General features: G+C 37.4%; 1 protein-coding gene across 3 annotated transcripts; it reads left to right on the top strand.

Moving 5' to 3' along the window:
• Positions 1-1739: 1739 nt before the first annotated feature.
• LOC128221192 (EF-hand calcium-binding domain-containing protein 6-like) lies at positions 1740-23392 on the top strand. Of its 3 annotated transcripts, none has more exons than XM_052929673.1 (16): positions 1740-2481; positions 7434-7525; positions 9947-10044; positions 10788-11048; positions 13113-13250; positions 13954-14066; positions 14502-14561; positions 15639-15787; positions 16008-16219; positions 18491-18604; positions 18748-18924; positions 19257-19577; positions 19807-20053; positions 20908-21080; positions 21415-21586; positions 21871-23392. In XM_052929673.1, the coding sequence occupies exons 1-16, from the start codon at positions 2127-2129 to the stop codon at positions 22111-22113; spliced, it is 2925 nt and encodes a 974-aa protein (XP_052785633.1). In that variant the 5' UTR covers positions 1740-2126; the 3' UTR covers positions 22114-23392. The 3 variants fall into 3 exon arrangements, with proteins under 3 accessions (XP_052785633.1, XP_052785640.1, XP_052785651.1); XM_052929680.1 differs by having other exon boundaries at positions 1743-2481; positions 16008-16207; XM_052929691.1 differs by lacking the exon at positions 14502-14561 and having other exon boundaries at positions 1744-2481.

Here is a 23392-nt window from a genome sequence, read left to right as displayed (position 1 = left end):
TGTACTTTGAAGTGAAACATGAGACCTCAAAGAACATTTTCAAGACACTTATTCTATTCATTGCAAATATTTGTTAGAATCATTGATCGATTGAGACAAACACACCTCGTTCAACGAGTGGATTCCCTAAGTTTCAATTAATTTCAAGAGCCTGCAAAAAAGTCATGCATTCATCAGATCTTCTTTATCACTTTGCTTGCCTTGGCTTTACTATTGAAGTTTCAATTAGCAGCATTTCAAACTTGAGTGTCAAACAAGGCTATACATCAAATTTATGTGTGCTTTTTGTAGAATGCACCTAATAGGTTTCCTGATTTATGGACCAAATTTTATCTATCACAACCAGTCAAATTACATCAGACTTGGCCATATCATTGCAAATCAGGCAAAATAGGGGCATCTATGTCCATGGAAACATTTCGAAATCTGAACAACATAGTCTAAAGCCTTACTGCCAGGACATGTCAACTACCAATGGTTCAATATAACTCGGGCTGATATTTGAGACTATATACCGCACCATAGTCAGATGATCAATATATATTAATGTGTTTGTATAGGGTTTAAAATTGAATTGATTTTAATTTGGAATTGGGCAAACGTGAGATAAGTTGTGTAAATATGACAATTTCATAGCTGGCATTTACATGGCTGGTCCAGAAGATAATTGTTAAAGTCTGCGCTATATTGAATTAAGTATTAATTGTTTAAATAAGGGAAGGAATGTTTTTAGAAATTTGAATCGTTAAATTGATAAACAGTAGTGGCGAGCACTCGAAATACTGATAATGTTTAAAAATACAGACAGCAAAAAGCGAATTGTTTGAAATGGTATATAGCCCTCAAAGATAGCATGTTGGTTTTCTGATTTGACGATATAAGTACCTGATTGCTTGATTTAAATTTTACTGGGACTGAACTAGAGAATCATTGGATAATTGTTGAAGATTGTTAGTATGTACTTTTAAAAATAAATGGTTTGTTGTGACAGAGGAGCATAACCATTTATTTTGTGTAAGAACTAACAATCTTTAAATCTTTTAGTGGTCTACATTATAATATGTAAACTACCCACTAACTGGACCAGCCACTGTTTACATCTACCACTTCACCTGATTAAACTCAATAAAGACTGACAGCTGATCTATAGAAATAAATGTATTGTAAAACTTGAGAAATACTGCTTTCTCATTGGACAAAATATAATGTTGACCTCTGAATTTTAAAGGTGTCCAACAGCACAACACAAATATCATTGTTTTAAATCTGTTTCTTTACTTCCCAATTTGACCCATACTTTTTTCCCTTTTTTAGAAAAAGCACATGTTTAATGTGTGGCAAATCTCTGGCTTAGTATTTTAATCCTAGTGCGAATGGATTTTAACAATGATTGTTATTTTGGTTTATAACTTATTGATATCTTCATCACTAACTAGGTTTTGAAACATACAGTATTTTATTTCAAAATAAATTTGTATCAATTTCACCCTAATCAGAAAATCTAGCACCTCTTATAAATGTTCTGTAAATCACAAAAATCATGGGGCACATCCGTTTACACATTTATTTAACAAAACTATCTGCGTAATGATCACCAGTGTTTATCTATAATTATTTAAATTCAAAATTAAACCGATAGCACTATCGATTCAAAACCGTTTGTCATGAAATTATTTATTTAACCAATATATCAGAGAAGCGCGCAATGTTGAGACATATTTGATACCTCTTCTTAAAGGCTTCTTTTCAACCGTAACCTTGTGGCATACAATTCCAAATGCCTTCACAATAGTGGATTAGCTCTCTCAAACCGATAGACTATGGTTGATCTGTTTTCTATATGGCCTATACAAAAAAGTCAGGGGCAATAATAGCGTATTGCCACTGTTTGGTTATTAATCAGTGACGAACGAAAGCGGGTAACCAACCGATCGTCGTCAATAGCGATCGACGTTGTTTGAAACGAGAACTTGAGGTCTCTGAAAGAACCGGTGCCACCGTTTACCATCCGGTTGGATATAGACGTGGTTTAGGGATACTTTAAGGGAGTTTGAGCAGTATTTGTTGGATATTAACTGTGTTTGACAATTGTGGAGTTACTTAGGTAGTATAGTAAAGTTCCAGCCATGTCGCAAGTTGGGGTCCGTCCGGCCTCCCAGCTGTCTACGGGGCGCCCGGGGGTGACGCTGCCACAGATTCAGCATCCTTTGTCACGGATGAGCAACCCCGGGGATATGGGGGTACGCGGTATCTCCCGCTCTGGCGACCGCCCGCTCTCCAACCCAGTGAGTGGCCGTCCACTCGCCAATGAGAGCCACTATCCTCTCCGAAAGTCGTTGAGCGCACTCAGCGGCCGTGAAAGCCGCCAAGCCAGCCGCCTTAGCCACAACCAGATTCCACAGGCGATGAACATTGACAGTATACCGGAAGGGGTCGAGGTCACCTATGGCGACCCCGGAAAAACCAGGATGCCCATTTTTGGTAGGTATATAAAGATACGTTTACGTTAATAATTCGGTTAAGGTTATACCATTGACGGTTGTTTGGCAAGTTTTCAACGTTTTGATGCATTCATGTTAAAAAACATTGAATGAAAGAGCACGCAATGAGCTATACGTACACATTGCGCAGAAACGTGTTGTAAATCGTAAACTCTAGGTAAGCGTATATAATTAAAACTAACGCAGAAAAATGAGTTTCTTTCATCCTCTCATTAGTTGTCCCTTTAGCATACCATATGTTCACACCCGTCTCTCTCATAGTGAATGGTTTCTACACATAACTACTTCAAACATAAAACATGCGGGACAATATTTCACGAAGAATTAGAAGGTTTGGATCCCGCGTACTTCAATATTGGGGATATATTGTTTTGGCCTCGATTCAAACGATTCTTTTTTTTCGTAAAATTTCTATTCAATTTCATTTAAACCTTTTCACCTTCACTCATTGTTAAGTAATCTGTCCTGGCAGTTTGCGCCTTAACAACTCAGCAAACATCTTTATTTGACTGTAATGAAAAGTTAAACACAAACTATTTGCTTAGTATGTAAGAATTGTAAGAAATCGGCATTGAAAGGAATTGGTATGTTTGCTTAAATTTACAAACGCATGGCTTCGTTTTCAATTTCTTTCATTTTGTTATTTTTTAACAATTACAATTGTATATATTTACTGAAAACAGGAAAGTTATCAAAATATCATATCCCATTACAAATATACGGATAACATTAAATTTATAAGCGTATTAGATCAATAATCGTCTTTTATGAGTGTAAGGATTTCAATGTTATCTCCTAGTGTCAACTATTCTGACTTTTTGAGAATGTATGACAAACATCTTATAAAACAACCTCATTTACTGACAATCCGATAATCTACTGCCTTCAAACCATGAATGTTTATTAACAAAACTGAGATTAAGAAACCAACTGACAGTCTCTCAGATATTCTGCACCAAAGACCCTATAGCTAATCCATATCTTTGTCCTTCGATTTCTAGACCGATTATTGAATCAATTTTACTAAAAAAATGACAGCCCAAATTAACGTAAGTAACGCGATAACTGGTTTAGTCTAGCCTCCAGTAGAAGATTTACTGAGATTACCGGACATAATCGAATGACGGATAATTATGTCCATATCTATACCTCTCACTGGTCAGCTCAATATGTAGTTGGCATTTCAATTCCATGTACATTTCTGCGTTGGTCAGTTAAATCTTATTATTAGGTCGCCTGCTTTTCGTATTGTCGAAGCCCTTGTGTTGTCAGCGTGGTCATGCACATATCTACTTTAAAACATTCACGTACAACTCAGACGGATGTCAACAGCAGTGACTTTCCGCTTTTGTGTTCAACATGTCCTATAACTCCGACGTCAGTACTTCTTGAGTTATGCCCCTTGAACGACTAAATGTGTTCAGTAAGTCCCATAACTCTGGCGTTAGTACTTGTTGAGTTATGCCCCTCGAACGACTGAATGTGTTCACCAAGTTACATAACTCTGGCGTTCGTACTTCTTGAGTTATGTCCCTTGAACGACTTAATGTGTTCAGCAAGTCCCATAACTCTTGCTTTAGTACGTATTGAGTTATGTCCCTGAACGACGAAGAAAAACGACGAGTGTTGGTTTCTCTTTGAGATGGCCTGATTTTCATTTAAAATATCTTGAATAAAAAACTAATACAATCCATTTAAATGCTATTCTTAATAATCATTTTAATTATGTTGACCTATTGTTCCCATACTGGAACATTAGTGTGTTATTAACATACATTTCGGTATTTCGGTATACTTTATACAAAAATACAATGATACTTCATTTCTCGTTGTTGTAATACAAAAGTTTTAAACGTTTGCTTGTTTCGCACTGACATACACATGACATATTCAAAATGAGTTCACGTGTTTAGACGATATGCTTAAGTGAAACTCTTATTATACCACACTACCCCCAGCAAAGCTATTGATAAAGTGTCTCCTTGCGGTTATAAGCGGACCGTGCACGGAATTTCGAGTAATCCCACATAAACGCCTGGGTCCGGTTTCAATCAAGATCGTAATACTTATAAATGCGTAAATGTCCAGGCCCCGTTTTTGGCGTGATCTACGTTTCAATAAAAAAGGTATCGTAAGAACATCTATTCGTAATTGAAGCAACGTAAGGTTTACAACAAGATATGTGATTGAAACAGGGCCCTATTCTGTTCTTAGTCATACAACCTTAGACAAATCTTGGGTGCGGCTACAGTTAACTAATCGTACATTTCATATAACCATTGCCATTACAGTTAACTAATCGTACATTTCATATAACCATTGCCATTACAGTTAACTAATCGTACATTTCATATAACCATTGCCATTACAGTTAACTAATCGTACATTTCATATAACCATTGCCATTACAGTTAACTAAACGTACATTTCATATAACCATTGCCATATGAATTTATTGGTTGGCCCTCATACCGTCAGTTAACCCTTTAGCGTCTCAACAAAACCATACTAATGCTGTTCCTATCCACAGGTCAAGGAAGAGATAGTAAGTATAAACCAACCCCGTAGAGTTTTCCTTTTATGTAGAAGTAGGGTTTTAGAAAGAGTCTGGGTTTTTTTACCGTACTTTTGTATGGAGACTGATCAGAATACTTTGCTTTTCTAAAAAGATTCATACATTTTTTGTGCAGTAGGTGGTAAAAATGGTTTCACTTATTCTTGAACTATTCCTTTTGATTATTTTCTATAAAGTGACACCAATGTAGTTATTTTCAACATATGCTATTTTTGTCAGAGCAGATTTCATCTGGTGAAAGAATTCTTATATTTGCCATTTGTAATGCATATGTTTACTTTTGAAGTCTTTTTATCATCTGTCTGCATGCTAAACCCGCATATCACATTCCCTCTACCCGTTTTTATACTAAAATGTATATTTTGTTAAATCCTTTGATTTAGAAATTCTACAATCATCTTTTGGAAGCTTCCTATTTTTTTAACAAATACAGAAACCTATGTTATTCGGGTATTGAGTTTATAACCCAAAAGAAAGTATTCATCTACTTAGTTATCCGGAATACATTCAAATATATTTAGTATACATATGTTTATCTTACCATTGACAAAGAGTATATAATGGTAATGGTTAATGGCTTTATTGATAATAATAACTGGTTTGATATAGTGTGAGTAACCATATACACGTAAATGGAATTATGTTTGTCATGTGGACATACTACAAAATAAGTCTTGGAAAATAGCTAGGATTGAAAGGCACGTGTCTTATCTAGAAGCTCCTTTATAAAGAGTAATTGATGACACCATCCTACGTTTGGCTTCTCCATGTTGGCTGCCATGTTTTATAAACCCTTCACATTTTTGTTCACCGGACGCATGCTTCTGTATCTGAGTATATGAAAATCTACGCACGCAATGTTTATGAATTTGTAGTTTCATTATGGTACATACACCTATAATCAATTGATAATGCCTATTAAAGCTCCCGTGGTTTCGAAAGGGAACAATTTCCCTGAACAAGAAGGGAACAATTCAAGTGTTACAACGGCAGACTGATCAATAGGTTCCAATTCATTCAAAGGCTCGAATCATGTTTGTTTAATTCTTTAATGCCGCTATATACACCGTATCAGCCCGGAAACTCATTGTCCGAGCCATGACGACCGTCCAGGACTCGGAATATCAACTAGAAGGGCACGGCATGTGTTCTTTTTAAAAGAAAACAAACACTGATATTTCCAAACACACGTATATAACTTCTCGCAGAAAGCACTCATTTACTCTCAATTCTTATGATTTATTTTCATGCGTTTTCTTCTTCCACATATAAAGAAGAAGGTATGATACTCATTATAGGGAAATGGATTTTACTCAATAATTGTTAAAATATTCTAAAACTATATGGTATTGCCTAGCAGTCACAATTTTCTATTTAAGAATATACATACAGATGTATACCGAAAAATACGGAATGATAGTTGTAGCATTCATGCGTGTGTTGCTGTTGTTGCTGTTGTTGTTGTTGTTGTTGTTGTTGTTGTTGTTTTTAAAAGTGACACAGTACTATTATTACGTATACCTTTATGATTTTTATTAGATACTTAATACTTTGTAATCGTACCACTGTTGCTGTATGTGTCTATGTCAGTGCTATTTACACAGTTATAACTTTCTGGCCACATTCTCTTGATCATATTTCAAGTTCTCCAAACAAAGTTAGCATTACTATACAAACATACAAGGTCGCAGTGCTGGTATATTTGTTTTAGTCGAGTTAGTTTCACAAGTAGTTGACAAAAGTAGTTGACACACACCTTTGGAAACACGATCAGTTCACAGAAAATCCATTCTTGCTTTGGTTCAACTTAAGTGTGTTGTTATTAAAATGACTATAGTAGCTTTGATGTTTTTATAAGACTGTTTTGTAGTGTTTTAGCAAATATCACAATACTATCGGCGACCTTCTTGTGGCATTGTTTTACAGCCGTTTTATTCTGAATGTGAAAGCCTTTTGCCATTAACACAATTATTATCCAAATTTTCATATTATAAAGCATGGGTTGGGATGTATATTTTTATAATTTGTAATGATTTTTTTTAAAGATATTTAACTTCGTTACGACCAGAACTAGATCTAATATTCTCTACGCCTTGTCAGTCCATTATAACAGTCTCTTGACGGCACCTCTCGCCTTAATCACCCAACATCTCTCCCCAATTGTGAACATGCATCCGCTACCAACGGACACCATTTTCTTTATCTCACGGCATAAGTTACATGGCGGACATTACCGTGCCACTGTCACCAACCCGCCCTTGTCCGTATCATGCCAATTTTCATTAATAAACCATCACCATCTACCCTGATCCTCTTGTGTACTCCAGTTTGAGGCCCCTCTATTTCACTCTTTACAGGCAACAAGGCGGATGTGTCCTCCGTGCCACCAAGCCGCGCCGGCTCCCGCCTCTCCACCGCCTCCGCCCAGGCCAGGCTAGAGATCGACGAGGTGAGTACTCACTATTTTCTACTATACGTAATTTCAATACAAACTGCTGTTATACACGAGCTAAGTACCCAAAACTTAAGTATATTGGTGAGTTGAGCACTATATATGTGCCTAAGTAATGCACTGAGGAGACTTACCCAGCTAATCGGAGTACTCACCACCCTCAGTGCGCATTGCGGGGAGGACCGTTTTCTAATGCTGCTTATTAATTGTGGCCTAACTAAATTGTATAACAATACCATATATTTTTTGCAGTAATAACCATATACTGTGCATAAACAATAAGATTTTATTAAATTAAACACGAGTACCACTACTGTAGGACGGCAATGGTGGTGGATATTGGTTATAAATGAGAGTGGATTATCTGTGACTTTAGTAAAACCATACTTTGGTGGTAAAGAAATGCAATAGCCATTATGCAGAACATATAGACACTGTCAGAGTTTCGGCTTTTCTGTCTGTGGAACTGTGTTGCTATATGTTCATCTTAGGTGCAATATGAACACTAATCGAATTAAAATCCTGCAAACGAAAATCTTCTTATAGTAAATCCCATTCTATTGATCAATAATTATACGTCAAGGTTAAAGCGTTTCTGATCGTTTATCGGTTTGCTTTTGAAGTGCATTTTAGAATTATTGGTATCTAATGTGTATTAATGAATGGCACTACAATATTTAAAGAATAGAGTTAACCATATTGCTCGGCTCGATATAATCTTGATCAGACATGTATAATAGTTGACATTGTATAACTGACTGGCTGGGGTTTTGTTGTTCAATATTTTGTGCTTCGCGCCTTATGATAAGATCCAAATTTATCAGAACAGATCATGTGAACCTTGGTTGATCTGCCAACTACAATGTATTTGGTTTGATAAAAGCACACTAGTGCTTCATAAAAATATATAGTTAACCAGTCCCTTAAAACGTTTTGTAAAATTGAAATTAACCAGACCATTTACATGGCATAATAATTGAGCAGTCCCTCAAAGTATAATAAAAGTTAAGCAGCCCCTTAAACGTAATAAAAGTTAAGCAGTCCCTTAACATGTTATAGTAGATTAGCAGTCCCAATAGTTAAGCAGTCCCTTAAACATAATGATATTTATGCTGTCCCTTAAATCTTTAAAACAGTAAAGCAGTGCCTTAACATAGAACTATGGATCAGCAGTCCCTTAAAATGTAGGAATTGTTTAACAGATTCAGTCTGTACGGGGATGATGAGGAAAATATTTTTTTCTAAATGTCAAAATCGCACATTCGTAAAAACTGTTGTAACCCGAGAGCTATACAGCACTGTTGCAACCCTAGCGATATACGCGTTATACCGCACTGTTACAACCCTAGCGATAAACGCGTTATACCGCACTGTTACAACCCTAGCGATATACGCGTTATACCGCACTGTTACAACCCTAGCGATATACGCGTTATACCGCACTGTTACAACCCTAGCGATATACGCGTTATACCGCACTGTTACAACCCTAGCGATATACGCGTTATACCGCACTGTTACAACCCTAGCGATATACGCGTTATACCGCACTGTTACAACCCTAGCGATATACGCGTTATACCGCACTGTTACAACCCTAGCGATATACGCGTTATACCGCACTGTTACAACCCTAGCGATATACGCGTTATACCGCACTGTTACAACCCTAGCGATATACGCGTTATACCGCACTGTTGCAACCCTAGCGATGTACGCGCTATACGGCACTGTTGCAACCCTAGCGATATACGCGTTATACCGCGCTATACGGCACTGTTGCAACCTTAGCGATGTACGCGTTATACGGCACTGTTGCGCGTTATACGGCACTGTTGCAAACCTAGCGATATACGCGCTATACGGCACTGTTGCAACCCCAGCGATGTACGCGTTATACGGCACTGTTGCAACCCTAGCGATGGACGCGTTATACGGCACTGTTGCAACCCTAGCGATGTACGCGTTATACGGCACTGATGCATCCCGGAGCGTTGTACCCGATGGTTATACGGTACTATTGCAATTCTAGCATTGAATCAGCTGTTGCTACCCAAGCGATATACGACACTGTTGCAATCCGAGCGTCGTATCAAACTGTTGCAATCCTAGCGCTATACGCAGCCCGATGTTCCCATACGTAGATTATAATCGGATAAGAAAGTAACCGGAATTGCCCTACAAAAGAACCGTTGGTTTCTCTGCAACTCTTCTTTTTAAGTTATAAAAAAAATCACTGAATATGTTCTGTATACTATTTCAAAGCAATAAAGGAACATCCAAAATGACGGACAAACGAACGAACGAAATAATTAAAACATAAGGACACGAATAAAATACACACATGTATATACACATCTGAAAAATCTTTCCCATACAATTGATACAGAAAAGTATCATTTGCTTTTTTGCTTTCAGTTGGAGATGTTATTACGACAGAGAATGCGAGGCAACTTTTTCGAGATCAGAAAACAGTTCCAGAATAACGACCCTGAGGGCAAGGGAAACGTCTCCAGGTAAGTACTATTGTATTATTGTTATTGTTACTTTTATCATTAACCAAAGAGTCTTTTCTCCCACCTCAGATAAGTAGATCCATTAATTTAACCATGCTAGAATATAAGTATCTTCCATGGCCGAGATTGTAAGATAGGTTCATTCCGACCCGAGCGTAGGGTGTTTTGCGGAAACGAGGTTTACCGAGTTCTCGCAAAACACCATGCGCGAGGGTCGGGATGAACCTATCTTACACGAGCGGTTATGGTAGATGCTTTTTCTTCCACCTCAGTTAAACAAAATTAAGTAAAAATGTGTTTTTTGCTGGAACTCTTTTGTGCTTAGTGAAAACAATTGCTTATGGATATGCGATAATTCGTGGTTGTCATGGATATTCGCGCAGTGATTCAGAGTATGTAAATGGTCTGATCGGTCTTTAAATAGTTCTTAGAAGAGTGAAGCATTATTTCTTGAAAGGTGCGTGAAAACTGTTTTCTGGTGACATTTGAAGCGAGAAATAATTAACTAGCGTTCTAAATATTGCTACAAGACAAGGTTTCCATGATGCGCTACAGACGGCAGTCTTACTGCTGTAACAGACAACAGTTTCATCATGTGTTCAAGTCTCACTAGTTTATGCCCAAGATGCAAGCTTGATCAATACCAGCTTTTATCTACATGTTTTAAATAAAGCTTAGTATTAGATTAGAGTTAATACTTTAAGTAGTCATAAAATAATAAAGTTGTGTATTTGCTCACCCAGGGAGGCCCTATACCGGATCCTGATGACCGTCCTGGGCCGCCAGCTGACACAGTCACAGTTCTCCAAACTACTGGAGCGCTTTAGCTTCAATAACCGTATCATGATCAACTACTCTGAGTTCTTCTCGCTCTTCCGGAAGTTGAATGACGAGGACTCCTCCTATCCGCGCTGGATGGACCCTGTGCAGCGCACACACCTGGAGAAGGCGACAATGAACGCCGATCAGGTGCACGGGCAGCTCAGAGAGAAGGCGAGACAGAGGTAGGGGGCGCACTAATACTGTCCAGACGTGTAACCCATGTACTCGCATTTATATACACTGATTTGCAGAAGTCTTTTCAGAAGAAGAATAAGTTAAGAGGCTATTTGCAATAATTTGTCTGTAATACATTTGCATCCTTGTCTTTGCTCTCTTTTTCTTATCGGGGAAAATTATTAAATAATACTTTTAATATGCAAATGTAAGCAAATGTTCTGTTCTTTAAACATATAAATAATAATTATTGTTTAATTGCACTCGAACCGTTAAAATCTGCAAAATAGTAGAAGATCCGATGATTTTTTTTTTAAATGTCCTTGACCCCGGCTATGTTAGACCACAAAATTCACATTTTTCACAATTGTGAAATATGTGATAACATTGTTCACAAAATGATGTGCTCGATATGGCACTTTCCACACCTTTAGACACAGTTTTCACAGTATATGGTTGTATGTAGTTTTGTCCATGAGCACATTTTTCACATTTTTTTCATTTCACAAATTTGATTAAGATGCTTATGATGTTAATCAATTTAAACAAAATCAAGAAAGACCAGCCAGAAAAAAGACAGGTGTAAGTGTGACCTTGTTTAAATGATATGGCATAGGTATTGAGTGCCACATTAAGAAAAATAAGGTGCACGGCTAATGATAAGCCCCAGAGTTGTAAAATATTGACATACATACAGGGAGACATACGGACATTACAGCGGACAGTGAAACTATATCTAACGGAACAAGAAAAAAGTTGATGCATAGCATCAAGTCGGCGCAATGAAATTAGAAGAAAAACCTGCATGTAGATAACCAAAAATGGTTATTATTTCAATGATTATATTTTTTATGTTGGGTGTACATATGTTCGAAGGACATTATGGTTAATAATATTGTTACAATAGTTTAAGCCCGGAATTATAGATATTCTGTTTTTTCCAAGCTAATCCTCCGGTAAAAACTAAATTATATCAAAAATATACATATGTTTCATCGGAAGAAATATTGTCAACGGTCTAATACATAGATTTCAATAGCATGACATTCACCTTTTATTTGTACCGGCATGTTATGTGTATTCCTTGCTTTATTTAATGTATAAGTTTTTTGTAACACATTTCACTTATATGAGTATATAGAACGGAAATATAAAAATACTTTACATTAAGAGGGAATTATAAGGAGTTCAATATTTCGAATGACATTTTCAAAACAAACAATTAAGCTCAATGTTCATTTTTCAAAACTCGCAATTTTGCTGTCGCCAAGGGAGATTACTAAGTAGGAGGTTTACAAACATAATGGATATTGCTATAGTACCGTGAAACCTTCATCTATTTGGGCGGAAGTTGGTATCATTCAGAACTCCTCGGCCTGTATTTATCTCGAAGCTTGCACGAGATGGCCGAGTTGTTACGATTGAGTTGGTATTAAAAATCAAAATTCTCAAAATGATAAGCAGGGCTATTATAATTTAAGGTTTCATTATCAATTAAAGTGTAAAGTTTTATAAAACATACTAAACTGCATATTTTATCATGCAACGTGGAAAATATTGAAAGCATTGTTCTGCAATTTATGAACTAGTCCCTTAGTTGGAATAAAGCTATAAATAAATATATTAAAAAAGGTTTTGAATTTAATAAATTAATAGCTGTAAATTTCGGTTATAAAGGAAAGAATAGCAAATATACATTTGTATTGAATGTTGAAGGACTATTGCGGGAAAACCTCCTTAAGAGATAATTTCGCCATTTTGTGGTATCTTTATACCTGTACAGCTTATTCTAAAAGTGTGATTGAACATGTGGCCCAGTGGCAGTTTAAGTGAAGACGGACAGACGAACAAACAATGGAACAGTATTTCATTAGTCACTTAAAGTTACATAAGCATAAACAGTCATATTTAACAACTTCTGTGAAAAATATGCTTTGGTATGCGACCCCCATGTTTGTCTGTGGACATTTTTCACAAATCGATTTGTGACATTTGTTATCACATATTTCACAATTTTGTGGAAAATGTGATTTGTGAATTTTGTGGTCCAACACTGCTATGTGCACGTGAAGGTTCATGGACGTGGCTGAGCTGATTCCACAGATGAACCCAGGAGGAAGTGGCCGCATCATGAAGCCGGAACTTCGCCAGCTCCTTAACAAGCTCATGTTCTACATGGACGACGACGAATTCGACAAACTTTGGGACAGGTGCGTGTTGGGGCGGGGCAAGGGTTGGGACAAGGGCGATGGATGTGCAATGAGGGGGGCATAGCGGTGCATTGCATGTGAATGGTGACGAAATTGAAAAAAAAACTACGGATTCATGGTGATGCGAGGGGATTAATGATATCGGGTATAAACTAGCTGAAATAACGAACATATTTCTGAACAGAATCGGATTTTAAATAATGGGAAACTTGAAAATATACAGCGAATATCACACGAAAATATCAACACGAAAATATCACAAGAAATTTTATAATCAAAAGAAACCTTCGAGCTTTTCGCAGGTTTTCTGCGAACGACCGTAAAACTAGTGACATACACTATTATTATGAACTGCAAAAGTGTTCATTTCGGCATTAGATCCGTACTTCTGAAACTTAGATAGTTTGATGAGGATATGAATACGTAAGTAAAACGTATCTTTTGTAGTAAATTGTGCCCTACATTACGTGTGAGGTCATTTCTAGAGTGTTTTTTTTGGCCAATGACGTTGGCGTTTTAGAGTTGTGTAAGCGTGGATGACGTAAAGAAAGATTGGCTTATTAAGATTCACCATCGTTTGAGCATTTTTGCAAACGCACCGGAGTCATTGTAAATATTTGTAAAATCACCAAATCCACCGAAACAGTGAACGGATATGGACATTCAATCGACGCTCTAGTGACGCCATTGTTGTGCATTTTAGGTACGACCCTGACGCCTCGGGGACGATCAGCGGTGAACGGCTTCTGAACAAGCTGGGAATCAACTTCCAGGGCGCCATGGACTCCGGCCGTCTCTCACCCATACAAGAGTCAGGTACGTGCAGGGAACGGTGCCATGTGACATTTGGTTTCGGTTTAAGTTAGGTTCTAGAAAATAGCTCAAATTACCTTTTTATGAAAATACATACTTCCTTTTATCTTATTACTTTATAAACTTTTTTTTTTTACAACGATTGTGAAAAAAGTTATTACACAATTATATTAATCACTCACGTTGGCATGATGTTACGCGAGAGTTTGGTCTTGTGCTTTATCTGATTAGGATTCTGCTTTCGTCATTTTTGGAATACAGTTGTTCTTTTTAATTTAATTAATTTTGATCTAAGTATTTAAAGTACAATTGCACGTGAATGTACAGTAAGATATAATATTCTTGTAATTTAAAAGCATTTAACAGCGTTTTGAAACATTATAATCATTTCCAGTATTCCTTATATTTAAGTATATTTACTTTTTATAAATTGCTTAGATTTGAGAAAGCTTAAGATCTCGGACAAAAGGGTTGTAACAGAGTTCAAACAGCTCGAGCGTAAGTTGAATGGAAATGATCTGAGTTTGCCTGGGTAGTTTGCCTGGTGCTCTGGGTTCCTTTGTCGGATACTCCCGATACACACTACGCTATGCTTCGTTGTGTACCGTAGGCAATTTGTCAAGGAAAATATCGTTTTCATGAATAATTAATGAGGCAGTTTCATTGGTTCCGCAAAGTACCAGATGCTTTACGGTTGAAATATATTCTGGCGATTGCCGGAGTTGAACCGGGTACGCCTTCTCAGTACAATAATATTGGATAGTATTCCAGACCACACTGCCACGGAGGCTTCTGACCCTGTAGAGTTATTGAGCAATATTTTAGTGTAACATGCAAATTCATTTGAAGAAGAGTTGACTCTCCTGCCTCATGCATATTCATTAAAACGAGATTTTGTAAGTCATTTGTCCCACGGTATGAATGAAGTGTAACGGAAGAAAGTACCGTGGTTGACGACGATGTCTGGATTCTAGCTTTCCAAATATGGGAATGGACTTTCATGTTTTTAAAAGATATAATGAATTTAACAAACGACCATGAACTCATTTATTTGACGTGTAACTTCATGAAAAAATAAAACTGTTCACGTTAGGTCTTCTGCACGGTTGTATAGGCTTGGTGTTTCACTGTTTGTTTGTACCTTTCTGGATTTATTCAGGTACACATTTTTAAGCTTTTTACAAATCATTCGGCGAGGCTTCATCAACCATTTTGGTATGTTCGTGAAAGCTTGTTAATAAGACATGATATGATGTAATTTCTTATTTTTCAGTTCTTAGAAATGTTTAACAAAAATATATTTTTGCTGTAAACACTTTTTTAAATGGCTATTTAAAAGTGAGACTGGACAGCTGTGCTTTTCAGCGAAACCATTCAATGTGACAGCAATACAATTTTAGTCTATGACCCAAAAACATTTGAATGTTACATGTAATTTTGGTATTGAAATGTTAAAAAAAACGATATGCGTTTATGTCCATTAGTTAAATAACTGTTTGAACTGGCAACGCTATCTAAATGCCAACTCCGTCCTTTTCCCAAACATAATCTGTATACCTCTGTTTCAATTCACAGAGAGGTCGAACAAACGGACGCCTCGTCGTAAGGAGGTTGAGCGGCGTCACCAGCTGGACGTGGAGCGCTGGCTGAAGAACAAGTTCCGGGAGGGATTCTCCACCATGAGGGAAGCCTTTGAGGCGAAGGACACAAAGAGTGACGGCACCGTGAGTAAAAACGTCCTGGATGTTTGGAAACAATATGAAACGAACATACGGAACTGATTTAAAGTCTTTGATTGATTGATTAATTAATCAATTAATTAATTAATTAACCGAAGAGCTAAAATATTATTGTTAACTTACGTGTGTACATTTAATCATATGTATATGAACTAAATTAATCAGGAATTTAACAGAGGTATAACATATTGCATGTATTATTCAGGTGAATTTTGACGACTTCCTGGAGGTGCTGGCCAACTTTGGACTCAAACTTGAGAAGAAATACCTTGCAGCCTTCCTGTCGCGCTGTTCTGTGTCCGCCAACCGGAACGGCACCATCCCGTACCGCGAGTTCCTCCACCGCTTCCAGGACCGTAGCGAGCGCGGCATGACGCACACCATCCTCACTGATAACAAACACAGGCTAGTCAGACTGTTAGTTTTTTTCATTATATTTGTGCAACAACCCACGTGTGGCCAAACTTCTCCGAACTTCTCCAACCCTGTAGAGCACCCCTGAGTGACAGGCTACTTCCGGTCTAGAACGGCCTACTTTCGGTTGACTAGTGCGACTCTTTTCTGACCGGGTATTCCCGGTATCAATGATGGGTTTGTACAAGGGCATCAGTCATGTCTTACAGGAACCAATCATCATATGTTTCAAAGACTTAATAAAATAATATTTAAGTAAAAAACCATGACCGATGTCCTTTCTTATATTGTAAACTCTTTCGTTCTGATTTTACATCATCACAATTATCATGATTGTTACATAGTCTTTTCTCCCACCTCAGATAAGTAGATCCAATAATTTAGCCATGCTAGATATTCTTATCTTGCCCACGGGCGAAGATAAAATGCCCGTATAGAACTCCTTTTTAACGGTCACCATATTATAATAACCTCCCTTGATGAAGACTGTCGTCAGTAGCATCAAGGAAACCTTGTCGTATGGTAATATTTAGAACGCTAATTAATTATTTCTCGCTTCAGATGTCACCATAAATGAGTTTTCACGCACCATTAAAGAAATAATGCTTCATTTTCCTTAGAACTATTTAAAAAGACCGATTTGACAATTAACACTAACTGGATCAGAACTATTTAAAAAGACCGATTTGACTATTAACACTAACTGGATCGCTGCGCACGTATCCATGACAACCACGTGCTATCGCATATCCATACGCAATTATTTTCACTAAGCACAAAAGAGTTCCAGAAAAAAATACATTTTTAATTAATTTTGTTTAACTGAGGTGGGAGAAAAAGCATCTACCATAGCCGCTCGTGTAAGACAGTTTCATCCCGACCCTCGCGCAGGATGTTTTGCGGAAACTCGGTAAACCTCGTTTCCGCAAAACACCCTACGCTCGGGTCGGAATGAATCTTACACTCTCGGCCATGGAAGAATCCATACATAAAGAACTATCAATTTTCAAACTGTCTGTTTCATGGTGTTAGCTATTTCATCAGTTGCATTCTTTCTCTATTCAGTAAAATGCACAAAACATAATAAAACATGTAATAATAATAATAATAAGAAGAAGAAGAAGAAGAAGAAGAAGAAGAAGAAGAAGAAGAATAAGAATTAATAATAATAATCATCATAATAATCATAATAATAATTATAATTATAATAATAGTTGTAAAAAAAAACAATGATAATAATAATAATAACAAAATAATTGACATCATTAGTATATACACAACTTTGCCCTTCGCCGAATTGAATGTCAGGCAGTAGGTTTAAGATTATTACCATGCTAAGTTATAGTTGTAATTGATGGTAGTTTTAGACCAAAGATAGAGCAATAGAATATAGTGTTTAGAACAAAGTAGATCAGCATAGAGAAAAACGTGAATTCCTACAGATAAATATCTTGTGTTTTACTTCGGAATATGACTCTTTAAATAGCTTAGAATTAAGTGTTTTTAAGTTTTAAGTTACTTATTACTATTTTGAGAGATGAGGTAGGGTATCTATAGGAAAGTGCTTGTTGGTTGGGCGCGCGGTCTTGTCCGGACGATAAGCCATGAAATGATGTTTATCACCATGGAATAAGGGTCAAGTCCGACTAGGTGTACACACGACCAATTTCTTACGTATATTTGTCTTTACAATAAACTGTGTCCGAACGATTACCTATGACAAGGTCGACGGCTTTTTAACAATTGTTGGTATACATAGCTAATACCTTATAAAATACAGGTCAAGTTTGACTTTGATTACTAAATACCACTTTTGGACAGTTATAGACCCCTTTCGACAAAGAATTTTCCAAATTTGGTATATTGATGTTAACTTAATACAGGACAATTCATTTTAAAAAAAAATCTTGGTACACTTGTTTAACACTATAACATACATGTAATTGTCGACTTTTGTCACAATCCACCGATTCTTTACGCGGTTGTGTCCCCTTTTCAAAGAAACAGTTTACCATTCGTGTGTCCAGGCGGCGTGTGGGACTATTCGTCGCTCATGTAACGGCTCTAGTTTCAATTACGATGGACTCGGTGTCCTTAGACTTGATTTTTCGTAGATAATTCTCGAACATAAATGAAGGTCGTCATATACTCACAAATATGATGCAGATATCCCCTTTTCTCTTTGGGTATTTTCTGTACATAAGTTTGTTAATACTTATGGCTACAAATCATAACAAGGTAATCACAATGTATATCCTATCTGTTCTCCCACAGGTTTAACGCTGACGGACGCCAGTCTCCCAAGTCCGAGAACAACCTAAGCGCTATTGAAGCACAGCTTATGAATATGTTCCAACGAGATTTCCTCGCCCTTCTGGGAACATTCAAGTGAGTAGACATCCAATTTCTGCAATAATGTACAACTGTGACCGTCACTTTTTCTTTCAATCTTTCTAACCGCCATTAATTATCCCAGCTAATGTCCCGCTATTTCTGTGAAAGTTACTGACACGTATCCTTCTCCCCTACAGGAGTATCGACAAGTTAGAGACGAACGTGATCAACCAGGAGGAGTTCCGTGCAGCCATGGAGAGCCGCTTCAACCTCACATTGACGGAGGACCAGTTTGAATCCTTCATTGACCGCGTACCACTAGACGAGGACGGGGCAGTCAAGTACACGGATTTTATGCAGCAGTTCGATACGCGGTACAAGCTAAATTATGAAACATTTGTAATATCATAATATATGAATATTTGATATCAACAAGCCAACTTTAAACTGTTTTTTAGCTGAAAATGGGATGAGCACAACCTAATAGTATAGTTTTCCGCCAATCACCAAGAGGTCGCAGGTCTGGGTGTAACTTTTCACGATCTCTCAAAATGGCCACCAGTTCTTGCGTCTACCCCCAAAAATGGACTTAAGCATGATTTAATTCAGTAAATACAATCGAGCTCAAATCATCTTCTTCTTATATATATTAAATGACACTCGCGAACGATCAGAACCTAACTATGTCCGTTTGTTATTTTTTCAGGGGTATGGCTGCAAGTTTGTTCCCTGGTAGGGAGGGTGAACAGAAGAAGAAGGTCACAGTCGGGCCACTTCCGGAAGATAAACCGGAAATCAAGCCACCGGCCCCCAAACTCCAGAAAACGGAAATAGCCGAGTACATGACTTTTGACGACGAGCCGCTCATTGACGAGGCTGCACCTCGTCGCTCACCGCAGGAGATGTTCAGGGTCATTAAAGATCTGCTAACCAAGCGCTTCAACGACGTTGAGCGCATGTTCTTTGAGCTAGATGAAATTAATTCCATGAGATTTTCACAAGAACAAATGTTCCAGTTGTTAAGAAGGTATGTTGAATAAATAGTTTACCTACTTATTTCTTTTCAGCGATATAAACAAGTGGTACCATTTTTATCTCTCTAAGTAATGGGAATTTGTGGTATTCTTATAGGTTCTCTTAAGACGTCTGTTTAGGTTTCAATATTCATTTTTTTTACCGTTCTTGGAACGTAAATGGCGTTTATGACGCCATCTTAGCAGTTCACTTTTTACCTGTGCTTTTTTTTCTTCTCACAGGTTCCCGGAAATGAAACCGGAAGTGACCCGAGGAGAGATCCGGGATCTCTGGAAGACATTCATCACAAACAAGGACAAGACGCTCGACTATTACGAGTTTGTCCGTCATTTCGGATTCTCTCGTACGTCGGCAGCGTTCCCGAACGCAAAACGAAACCCGCCACGTCACGGTGACGCTGACTTTATGATCCGCTCACGAAAGCTAAACTGCGCTTCTGATATGCTTCAGGACAGCCTCCGATCAAAGGTACTAACGAGACAATACTTGATCCTGTGTTTGAGGAATCTTAATGCTGGCTGGATAATTCCCCCCAAAGTTGCACATAACCTGTTTCAGCAGTTATGAAAATGGCTCCTAATGAAAGCACTTTTGCCGCTACAGGACTTCAGACACTTGCCGCGTAGCACGAGGGTAAACCTCCTCTTTAAGGCTACAATCAAACCTGTATTAAGTGGCCACTTTTTGGAGGAGGTCAAAGTTGCTGCTTAAGGCAGGTGGCAACTTAGTCCAGGAGGGAATTTTCCGTCAAAAACGCTTTGTTTGAAAATAGGTCGAATACATATCTTAACAACAACCCCTTACCACCATCATAATAGAAGTTTAAATACAAATGTAGATCAAATAACTTAATTATGAATGGAATGCAGTAGATAAATATTTCTCCCACCTACTTCAAGTAGATCCAAAAATTAAACCATGCTAGAAATTCTTATCTTGCTTACAAGAGTTCCAGAAAAAATACAACTTAATACGACTTAATTTTGTTTAACTGAGGTGGGGGAAAAAGCATCTACCATAGCCGCTCGTGTAAGATAGGTTCATCCCGACCCTAGTGCAGGGTGTTTTGCGGAAACTCGGTAAATCTCGTTTCCGCAAAACACCCAACGCTCGGATCGGAATGAATCTATCTTACACTCTCGGCCATGGAAGATACTTATACTGCAATTAATAGCAGTATAAATCATCAACATCATTCCAGGAATACAAACACATCTAAATCAACAAGTTCACTTTTCAAAGGAACCGTAACGAAGAGAAATCATACATTGTGCAATATAGATCTATATGTGTATATCTTTATGTGTATGTTTTGTCGACAGATCGACTACATGTGGGAGGAGCTACGGAAAGAGTTTGTGAATATGGACCCTTACGGCGTGGGCTTCGTCTCCCAGGAGGAGTTCCGTGACGTCTGCAAGGAGCTCTGCGTCCATCTGTCCTCGTTTGAGCTCGATCAACTTGTCCAAAAGTTTGACATCAAGAAGGACGGAAGGTAAGGGTTGTTAGACTTATGTTAAAGGGGAGGAGTGTGTGTATAAGTGTCTAAGTGGTTGGGGTTACCAGTTCAGGTGGGATTTGCCCTCAAGAAGGTCGACATGAGAGGTGGGTCGGGTTAATTTTCGGACGATTAGTGTTGTTATACATGTATTTAAGTTTGTAAATGTATATGCATTTCAGCAACTTTACCTGACCAAATGCAGTCGCCAACCCAAAATGTTTTAAGTGTTTATTCAATTTGGGCCAAAAATAACAGGCGTTTACTCTGATTTACTTAAATTCAATAGGAATAAGTTAACGATAATTATATCGCTATCCAACCATTTCAGGGTGTCTTACATCGAGTTCCTGAAGCCATTCGCTCTGCGCAAGCAGATCTGGCGTCATGGCAATAACATGCTGTCGCTGCTGCAGCATCCACAAGCGGAACTTCCGATGAGCGACATCGTGGAGCCGCCGCAGAAGGGCCTCCATGGCATCACCGCCAAGCTCAGACAGAAGGTTAGTAAACGAACGTTGTATTGTGGGTGGTGGGGACATCTTTAATATAGTTATAAAATCGTCTTTTTTAAAACCACATTCAGTGTTGTATTTACGTTTGAAAATGTTTTCTCTTTCTGTAATAAACATTTATTAGCTTTTTCATTTAATGTTTTGAACAAGTCATCAATTAAGAATACTGTTATGAAAATAAAGCCATTTTTGCAACAGATCATTCATATATGACACAGCAGAATGGTAATTATTACAAATCGAGTCACTGGCAATCATTTCGTTCTTTTCAGTTGGCCGGCGACTGGAAAAATCTCCGTCGCGCATTCCGGAAGTTAGACAAGTCAAACAACGGGTACATGTCCGTCCCAGAATTCCGTTCGGTACTGAAGCTTGCTAACGTCATACTCGATGAGGATGAAGTCTACCATGTATTAAACCGGTTCGATAATAACATGAGCGGAAAGATTCAGTATGAAAAATTCATCGAAGAAACATTTAAACCGGAAACGCGACACAGTGTACGCCCGGCATGATTTTAAGGGTCGGACAAACTTTCTAGGCTGTTACTAGGTAGTCAGTATTCATTTTAGTATTATTTCATGTTCACTTAATATTATGCGACCAAGCAAACAACTATATTATATCATTTATATATAAATAAATGTTTTTGAAATGTGTTTTATTTCTTTTGAATGGCTAGCTTTTTTCCAAAGCTAGTAAATCGTATATCTATGGAACTTCAAACGCTGTATTTTCATTGTTGTTGTTGATTTTCCTTCAATTTAAATTATCTATACATATTTACGTGTATTGTATAAAATTCGAAATAATCATAACATCAAAATGTTCCTATAACTCTGAGGCATTTTCTGCGATGCATCGATTTATAAGTCTGTGATTTGCAAATGTGTGATATATCTGATTTTGTGATATCTGTATGTATGCATGATTTTAAAAATGGCCTTGTGTATGCACATAAATTGTTTTGCCGTTTAAACTTTTTTTCGTCCAGTATTACATGGCACGTTTCGTGTTCAAAACATAACATGATAAGCATACATGTACCGTACATGTTGACAAATTTGTACAACAAAAATCTATGAAATCTTCATATTTTTTACTGTTTTGTTATTTCATGTTTTGATTGTTTCTGTTATTCATAGTTTATGTGCATATATATTTTGTAAATACTTGTTACCAACGTAATCTCGTGTGCGTTACATTCCAGTGTAATATTTATAGATTTAGATTATTGTTTTTCGTTTTCCCATTTGCATTCGAACCTTTCTGCGTATTTATGATGAATAATGATTCTACTTACATCTTGTGTATAATTATGCTAAACTTGCACTTTTAAAAAAAAATGTCCAAAGCAGGACCGATGTCCAGAAATTGCAGAAAGCAAAAGACGTGAAAATAAAACAAAAACATCCTCTTTTGCCAGCACGTTCAAACAATATGTATTTGCTGGAACCGGTTTATCGGATAGTCTCGGATTATAATAGCGCCGGGTTCCCGGATGTAGTTGGTATGCAAGTCAGGGAGCGACACCCTGCATACACAACATAATCCGGGAACTATGGAAACCTGGTGTGCTAGTTTTAGAACTATGTTTTAACTTTACTAAGTTCATTGATCATATTATTTCTCATTGTTGCATTGTAAAAATGGTTTCTATAGATATATGTGATCCATATTTCTGTGATAATTTCGCATTATTCTTTGTTTGCAGTTATATCTGTTTTCAACTGATTTTGTATCTTTTCAAGCACTAACCATGTCTGTTTATACAAATAAAAAACTACGTTATCA

The sequence above is a fragment of the Mya arenaria genome, chromosome 2 (genome assembly GCF_026914265.1).
Source record: "Mya arenaria isolate MELC-2E11 chromosome 2, ASM2691426v1".
In the NCBI taxonomy this organism is placed as follows: domain Eukaryota; kingdom Metazoa; phylum Mollusca; class Bivalvia; order Myida; family Myidae; genus Mya; species Mya arenaria.
This window is presented reverse-complemented; position numbering and strand designations above follow the sequence as displayed.

What these genes read in the sequence shown, in the direction of transcription:
- LOC128221192 (XM_052929673.1), top strand. Translation starts at nt 2,127, where the DNA reads ATGTCGCAAGTTGGGGTCCGTCCGGCCTCCCAGCTGTCTACGGGGCGC. An exon ending in CCAGGCTAGAGATCGACGAG is followed by an intron (nt 7,526 to 9,946) that starts GTGAGTACTCAC and finishes TTTTGCTTTCAG; the next exon opens with TTGGAGATGTTATTACGACA. An exon ending in ATGTTCCAGTTGTTAAGAAG is followed by an intron (nt 19,578 to 19,806) that starts GTATGTTGAATA and finishes TTCTTCTCACAG; the next exon opens with GTTCCCGGAAATGAAACCGG.